The following is a 9,154-nucleotide window of genomic DNA, read 5'->3' as shown; positions in this document are numbered from 1 at the left end:
AGGACAGGGGAGAGGCCAGTGGTCAGCAAGAGCCTCTCAGTTTATGACAGATCCTTGTTGTCTAACATCTAGAAAACATGACTCACTTCAGGGACACACATTTGAGGGAAAACACAGAAAAATTAAGTGAGCGGTGCCAGCAAAAACATGGGTGTACTTACAATAGCTTTGTAATGGGACAAAGGGTGTCATACGGAGCATAATAACTATCCCTACACCCTGCCCAGACAGGACCAGCATTCTCCACCAATCTCATAATCAACACATTGATTCAACTTTCCCTCTTAAACAATAACCTCATTGCAGATCTTCTCCTGTTTCTGTCCTCAATTAATGACACCCCCTCTTCACACCATCAGACTGAGAGCATCACCACCTTAGCTTGTGCCCTCAGCCTTGCCTTTCTCTGCACATGTGTTTGTGTTGTCCTATATCTGGTCCTGTCCTTCCTGCAGCTGCCCTGTGACCCCTTGTGATAAACTGGGAGTGGATGTTTTTTAGCAGTTGAGAACTTACCCAGACAGCAGGAGTAGGACTTCATCCATCCACCTCCTTGCAATGCAAACATTCACCAGCCAGCCATCATATTAGCACCTCAGTTTGTCATTTGAGTTAGTGATTCCTAATGGGCTTTATTTATATCCTGCAGCCCTGTTTCCTGAAGCAAAGGCAGCCACACGGAGCTGCTTGGCTTACAGAAAAAAAAAAAAAAAAAAGTACTTGTCTGAAAAAGCAAGCATCTGTTAATAAGGAGCTTATCATGAGCCCAGATGTACCCCAAAGTTAACATCACAAGATCTGTCAGTAATAACCCTACTTGGATTGCTGATGCCCAGCCATCTGAAGAAGTGAATTCCTGGCGATAGCAGCACAGCCTGCAGGCCAGGGCTCTCACCATGTGTTGCCTGTGACCATGGGAGGGCCAGCAGCCCCCTTCAGCCTGCTGTGACACACCGGCCTTCAGTGCTATGTTTCCAGATGCTTTCCAGCTGCTTCCTTCAGAACATTTTACCACTCCCTGCCAGTGATTTAAACTTTCTGTTATGTGCTTTGCTCATCAAGAATTCTGTGATATCTTAAATACACCTGATGGAAACGCTCTGCACATATGATCTTTGTCATCTTGTTTGTTTTCCATGCTTACCAGATAACATTACTAATCACTTTGGGGACCAGAGACCGCTGAAAATACTGTTTAGAACACAGATTTTCCCGCATCCCTAATTCTTGTGACTCCAGGGGACATACCTACTTGAGCTGAAGAACAGAACAAAAACTTGCTGGTCCTTTCACTCCGTCCACAAAGAAAATCAGGAAGATAAATGCTCTGTGAACGGGGAACACAGCAGTCCCTTACAGAAACTGCATTTTTTCTTTAACTGGAACACCATTAAAAACTCACAAGGCTGATAAAACGTAGATCAAGTTTGCTGAGGTACTTATAAATACCATCAGCTTTCTCAGCTTACACCTCAGTTACAAACTTCAAAACACCAATTTTTGCAAGTACGGTATGTTCCTTACTAGAACTGACTTAGGCAGTTTACAAGCAGCAATAAGTAACAGCTGAGCAAAAGGAGACTCCACCCAAACATTTTTTTAACCAATTTTTCATATATCCATGCCAAAATAATTGGATGGAAAAAGAGCTGTCACTTTTAAAAAGTGCAAGAGTAACAGCTTAGTGCTGCCTTTCTTTTTCAGCTCTGCAAACCATCTCCTCTTCATGCTGTTTTCAAACAAAGTAAAACTGCAGCGCTTTGCACGACTGAACAACAGACAAACAAGCCTTTGGGGCACTGTGGGCCCGATGGCACCTCGGTATGCAACGTCTTCCATACGCTTGCAGTGAGTCCCTTAAGGCTCCCAGTGAGTGAGAATCTACAGAAATGTAATTTTAACTGCTAGCTCCTTTGGGTAGGTGAAGTGGTGTAATTTGATCTTTCTTATACAAAGAATTCCAACTGTAAATGCATGTAGGTTCATGAGGTCTGCTCTTGGGCTGAAGGGCTGGGATTGCAATATGAAATCTAAGCTGCAAACAGACTTTCAGCCCCATAAATATCTGCTTTACAACTACAAAGTGACAACTATGAAAACGTATCAAAAATATTGGCTCCTTTTCCTTTTATATTGTGTTAGAAGGAATGCTGTGATAAATTTAATTCTGTTTAAAATAGAAAGGATCTGGACTGTGTTTTTCATGAAACTGGCACTTGGTATTCTTTTGACATTCCCAAATGTTTGTTTCACTCACAAAGGTCTGTCAGAAACAAATTCTTAAGGCACCGACACTTTATAATATGGTAAGACTTGATTCGTAATGTATAGAAGCTCACGCACGTATCATATCATAATTTGTTGGGTATTACATGTTAAAATTAAATGCTCATGTAAGTGCTCATGCACCAAGTTTCAGTCAAAATATAAATCTTAGAGATAAAGGTGAAGAACAGCTCCAGTATCTTTACACTGTCAGCTCCAGATAACTCAGTTCCAAAGAGAGAAAAAAAAGTCTTAATTTAGGAACTGATATATGGCTGCTAAGGAGCAATAAATCTACTGCACCTTTGGGAGTTAGGCTTACAGGTTGCTTATGACTTACGATTGTTTCTAATTAATAGTTTTTGTGCTGAAAGAATCCTGATATTTAAAAACAATCATCAAACGTTTGGAATTCCTTTTTTTAGAGAACTTTACTTTGTGAGTTAATAGCCATAACCTTTGAATAACCCAAGGAAATACAGCTGAGGCCGGCTCCCCCAGACTGCCCATAAAGAATATTTTGCACATGAAATACAGGAAACAAAGCAATAACTAGGATAGTAAACATCCAAATCCTTGCCCTGCTGGCACTTTACCAAGCTATCTGCTCTAGCAGAGCACGACCCCTCAGTAATGAAAATACAGCTTGGTCTTGTTTGCTCATCCTCAGTGTACTTGCAGTTAAGTGTACAACATACTTAAGGAACCATGCTGCTTCAGAGGGAGGACTCTTAGCTGACCCTTGGTTTTGGCTGTTCTCAAGGCAGGCTTTGTGCAGAGTAGGACTTGGGACACGTCACAATATACAACAACTGAACACCTGCAGGATCTGAACTTTGGACTTGGAGTGAAAAATGGCAGCATTCAACTAAATACGTCTGCTGCCTTCTGCAAGCAGCCATGATACTGAGTAGACAACCAAAGTCACTGAGTGAAAGAACAGAGAATGGAGAAAAGGAAAAATATGACAAAGTCAAATCCTTCCCTAACACACAATTCTCACTGAAGTTTATGGAAGAGGAGGAAAAAGGCAGTAACACAGATCTCAGTCAACTGTTCTTCACAGTCTGTTGGTATCAGTTGCTTCAAATAAATAAATCACAGCATCAACTGTTAATAAATTGATATATACTTTATTGTGCACAAGAGACTAAGATGACATGAAACTGTGGTTATCAAAACTGTACAACTAAGCACTTTCCACAAGTCTCTGCAATACTGAACATAATGTGTAGTACAAATGGGGTGTTCTGACTGGCCACAGGTATTAGCAAGTACATTTCTAATGTTCTTTGATTTTAAAAAAACCTGGCATTTGGATCCTAAAGAAATATACTTATTTATTTAAATGTGAGAATACTGCATGGAACTGGTAGGTACATGGCAGCAAAACATTGTTAACTCCATGAACATCCCCAAAATGATGAACAACAACATGGCAGATCAGTCACCTCACAGGAAGGGCTGTCAGCACAACCAACAGTATAGTCTTCTTGTGAAGCGTGAGGTAGATATACGTAACAAAAAGAATGGTACATACATACAAGAAATGGCTAGAAAAAGGCAGGGGACAGTTTACAATCACCAACATCTACAGACATTTTGGAAAATCCATTTCCATTAGGAAAACACTACAAAAACATTCTAACACATAAAGCTCTGACTTCTTGAAACATCAATATAGTAATGTCCAACACCAAAGGCTCTAACAGGTTAGTGATTAGGCAGCGAATGTCAGAACAAGCAGTACGGTTTGGAGTTTAAGTATGTTACTGATAGCTTTCAGAGAAAAGGTGTCCCTTTTAAGCCCAGTCCTCCCATTCTTGCATAAGAAGTTCCTTTGGAGTAAATTTGGTTAGGCTAGAAGCTACTACTGTGATGAGCCAGCATGTGGCCAGCCCCCCTGAAGCCCTGCTTTTGGGACATCAGTGGTACAGAGGTGTTCTGGTAGCTCTCCACAATAGGCAGATATTTGCCCCAAGAAATTCAGAGTGACAAGCCCACGTTCAATGGACTTGGGAATGAGTGACTTTGCAGTCATACATTCAGATAGCTTGCCACACCAAGCACAGAAACTTGCAGTAGATATGAATGGCTGTTATAAAAGCAGAGCTTACAGGTGTATCAGTACTCTGAATCACAGGCAACTTACCAGCTGCTGGAAAGCACTGTAGGTTTTTTGCAATAAAGCTATTAACTTGGAAGGTCCATTTTAGTTCTCTCGAATCAGAAATGCCTCTTCCATCTGCTAAAGAATTCCATGTATTTTTGGTAACCTTGAACAGCCAATTAATTCAGATTGATTAAAATTTCTGAATTAAACAGCTAACTATACCACGTTTGATTAACTAAAATATTTGAAATCAAAGCGAATAAATTGAATCTTTGAACTTCATATATTTTTGGTTTATCCAACAGTAAATATAAATCTCTACATCACTTTAAAATTAGAGTATTTTTTTTATAAAAACATTGTTAATGCAGCACATTTCTCTCAAAAATATAAAGTTATCTATTTTACATAAAAGTTTTTAACCCATCCCTCCCAACAACCAAATCTAAAACTTCTTATGAGAAACTACTCAATAAAAATATCTGAAGGAAAGGGTTAAAACAAGGAAAGAATTTACAGAGTATGTAAATTTCACAGTAACTGAAATTAAACATTTCATATAGAGTAACTTACATTTATCTAAAACATTTAAATATATCTTTATACACAAATTTAATGTAGTAAAATATAGCTATGATTGAACTTAAAGACTCTAGTCTTCTTTGAAGACATCTTTAAAGACTTTACACATAGAATATGCTTTTACAATACATTCTGCTGAAGGTTAGACAAAGCACTTTCTTTTTGACCACACAGGTAGCACCTTCATCCTCCTGATACCTCTTATCAGAACCAATCCTGCATACTCCCGTGCATGGGTACAGCTACACTTGCATGACAACTCCTGCCGATGTCTCCAGGACTACTTACTGGCCTGGTAACATAAAACACTTTTCACATGCATAACTGTATGCACTGGATGTCTCTAATGACTCTGAGAATACCAATAAGTTGCAGAGCTGAGCATGTTCATGTACTATCAAGATGATGATGCATGTAGCTACCCACAGGCATGAATGTTTGCAGGATCAGTAACAAATTAGATTCAAATTGAGCAATATTCTTCTACCCAACTCTGGGCGCTTAACATCCATTGCATATCTTGCACTTTGACCACCCTCACATCAGCAAGGCACAAGTGTAGAATCAGCAAAAGAAATCTGCAGCTCAGACTACAGAGCAGGCTATCACTCTAGTGTAATCAATTCCCTTCTCCTCTTGCAAAACACAGGTAATCTTTACTAAAATCTATGAAAGTTAGTTACCCCTTTTTCAGAGGAAAACAACGCTCATTTTTCCCTAAAGGAGAAGGATCAGTAGGACACATTAAAATTACAAAGTGGCAACATAACAGTCAAAGAATCACACATTAAAAAAATCACTTATTGTTTCTTCTCATTTGGCATCTAGTCAAGGGTCAAGCCATGGCAATTCGCTAAAAAAAAAATCACTGAGACAATCAGTACCTTCTTGTGCTTTCTGCATCTCAACGCTTCTTTGGGACTATCAAATTTCAATCTTCATACAATGGTTTGGCACAAACAACTGCACACTTATCTTAAGAGAATAGCTTAGTTTCATAGGTGGCATTTTACAAAAACAATAGGCTTTACCGCACATTCTCTGTGCCCTCTCAAAATCATCTCTTATTTCAAAGGGAATTTGAAGGAAGCTAAAGGAGTAGAACCACCACCTTTTTTATCTCTTCTATCTACCCATTATGAACCAACGAGACAGTTGTTTCATATCTATGCATTTTATGTTTTACATATGGAAGGAATGCTGAGCTAATTTTGCAGTTGTTGAAATAACAGGTTTGGATTCAGATATACATCTGTTTGTATAAGGACACTGCCATTAAATGTACACACACATTTATACTAGTGCACAAGAAAATTTCTTATCTTACTGTTTGTGTGTGTTTGTATTTGGTATAGCGGATTAAGAATCTCTTATTAAAGAGCTTTGGCCTGGAAAAGAGGAAAGGGAATGTTAGAGCGTGCTCTTCTCCAATTACCAAATGAACATGTATTAAAACAGAAATAACTGGAATAAACCTGAAGCTGCAAACACAACAGAAAAGCAAATGAGATGCTGTAGCTGTAAGCTTAACAAAACAAAGGTTACTCATAAGTTGCTAACACAGCTGAAGTAATAACATGTTATTAACCAAAGAGATTTGACCTTCAGGCTTTCTTGCTATAGACAAATAGAAATCTTTTGACCTAAGATAATTTTTGTTCTGCTTATTTTTTGAATTCCCTTAATGAATACCTTGTGTCAATGAGACGGTTTAGGGAAAAAAAATAGTCATATAGACAAAGCAGCATTTTTCCAAACTGGCAAAGATTTCACATTGAGGGCCCAGAGACCCCTAGAACAGGTTGCAGTACTGTAACGTTAGTAGCTTTGTCACATGTAGCATAACACGCTGTAGATTCAAAAGGCTGTGCTTACCCACGCATTGTGTGCACGTGTACACACACATTACACACACATACACATAGTGGCTTCCCCAAAAGAAAATCAGTCTTTTTTTTTTTCTTTTTTTTTTTTTTTTCCTGTAGAACAATCCATCCTCACGTTTTCATAAAGGAACCAAACTTTGAGCATTAAAATGCTGATGTCAACAACACACAGTCCTTTGAACCTCCGCACTCCTATGCTGTTCCTCAGTGTTGCTGTCCCCACAGTTAGGTTGTACTGCTGCTGGAACAAGGAGTGCTCTGCGTGCTGCCAATGCTGTGCGCTGCGCTGCTGTTCTCAGAGGCTGGTGGGGATGTAGGGACCTGCCGTCTTCCAGCTGCCTCCCCTGAGGGAAAAGGGAGAGCAAAAAGGAGATGAGGAAGAGAAATGGAAAATGTTAGTTGTTACAGATTCCATTCCTTCCCAGTCTTCCTCTTCTGGTGGCTTTTATTTCCATACAACTAATGTTTTGGGTGACAGATCTCAGAGTACTCCTGAAGATGCTACTATGTTACCTTAGCATCACTATGTACATAGGAAAAAAATAAGACTGTTGTTTTCTTAATCACTGTAAAAGCAGCAGATGGAAATGGCCAAGATGGACACTGCCCACCTTCTGTTGTCAGCCATCACTCAAGTGTGTTTCGTTACGTGATTCAGACAACTTCATAGCTTTTTCTGTTATATGGAGAAAGGCCAGTTAAATGCAGACTTTTGTTCCAACGCCAGTTCACAGAGCAGCGCGTTTGCTATAACTGAGAAGCTGGAGCTGAAGACAAAGTTCATCAGTCAGCAGGATGCCACATATCCTGAGACATGATCCATTTTCCTGGTGTAAAAAACCAACAGGCTTTGCTGCAATCTCAACTTGATGTACTCCGAACATAAGATGTAGGAAGTTCCCTTACAGCTGCCACAGTATGTGCAGCACTTACAACTCAGTGAGAACAAGCCTCAACACTTCTTGTAAATTGTTTATTGACAATAAATTAAAAGCCCTTTGTTATCTGGATTGCCAAATCAAGCACTCAGGAGTTAAAGCCAGATTTATGACTCCTGGTAAAGCCTAGATTTCGTTCTGGCTCAACTTCATGTCCCTTCTGCACATGTGGCAGGGATCCTCTGGAAGAAATCCAGCTCTTACTGCACTGTGTCATAAAGTAAATGCCCAAAATATCACATTGAGGCCACACAGGAAATCATAATTATATATATATATATATATATATATATTTTTTTTTAAGTCCCAGTTATTTATTTTAAAGTTTTGGTACTCACTATTGCAACCTCATTTGTAGCAATATTACAAAATAACCTCTTTAGAACAGATGTGAAAATGATGTTTATATGGTTTACAATGGCAGGGGGCTGGAACTAGACTATCTTTGTGCTCCCTTCCAACCTGAACCATTCTATGATTCTATAGTCATTGTCTGGAGGTTAAGTCAGAGACCTCAGCACAGTAACAGAAGTAATTGCCATACGAAGCCATGGAACAACCCACAGCAGACAGCAGTACACAATCACTCTCCAAGCAAAGTTGCAAGAAGGAAATATTTTGCTGGATCATGGGCAGGAACAATCAGGAAGAGCCAAAGACTGTTGGATCTCCAGCCTCATGAGTTTAGGAGAGCTGCAGACCTCCTGCCTTGACTGCTGCCCAAGGCTATCTGATCCCACAGGCGAGGTCTGTCAGTAGCTCAAGAAAGGTTCAATTCTTCTTCTTTCCTGCTCAGAGCAAGCACTTCAGTAACAGGGTCACAGAACAAGGACAGGCTCTCCTATAGGTGTCTCATGGCACACTCCATGCCCTCACTTCTAGCATCCTGTGCTTCTCTGGAAGGGACCCCTGGGGCTGCGTGTGCTTAAGATGTTGCATCTCAGGCCAAAGCCAACAGACTTCCAATGGATGAAGAAAACACACTTCTGCTGGCTGCAGAACTTTCAGAGTCTACTCTGAACAAGGGAGGTCTGAGGATATCTCACAGCAGAGGCTGCAAGCATTCTTTGTAATGGGAATTGCTGGGGTCACTGCAAGCTTGTGCTGCAGCCACAGCTGTAAGCCCCGGCACAGCCCTGGAGCACACAGACCTGCCTTGCACCCCGCTGCTCTTGGGACGGGGAAGGCAGAAGGGAAAGAAAAAAAAACAACAGAACCACTAACATGCATTGCCCAGGAGGCCAATGAAATGTTGAGTGGGAGGGTCAGTCTCATCCTCACAGACACGAAGTACAGCCTTGGTTTTTGTGAGCAGATTTTGATTCTGTTCTCCACAGTGTAAGAAAAATTCACATAGGTCATCAGTAAAA

The 9,154-nt window shown here is 40.2% G+C and overlaps 1 protein-coding gene across 1 annotated transcript in view; it reads right to left on the bottom strand.

Moving 5' to 3' along the window:
* Positions 1 to 3,376: 3,376 nt before the first annotated feature.
* Positions 3,377 to 9,154, bottom strand: part of TGFBR3 (transforming growth factor beta receptor 3) — a 106,735-nt gene continuing 100,957 nt past the window's right edge. Inside the window, exon 17 of the mRNA XM_015870365.2 lies at positions 3,377 to 7,190. Within this exon, the coding sequence (XP_015725851.1) occupies positions 7,072 to 7,190 (119 nt within the window). The 3' untranslated portion in view covers positions 3,377 to 7,071. The remainder of the gene's footprint in view (positions 7,191 to 9,154) is intronic.

The sequence above is a fragment of the Coturnix japonica genome, chromosome 8 (genome assembly GCF_001577835.2).
Source record: "Coturnix japonica isolate 7356 chromosome 8, Coturnix japonica 2.1, whole genome shotgun sequence".
Taxonomy (NCBI): domain Eukaryota; kingdom Metazoa; phylum Chordata; class Aves; order Galliformes; family Phasianidae; genus Coturnix; species Coturnix japonica.
This window is presented reverse-complemented; position numbering and strand designations above follow the sequence as displayed.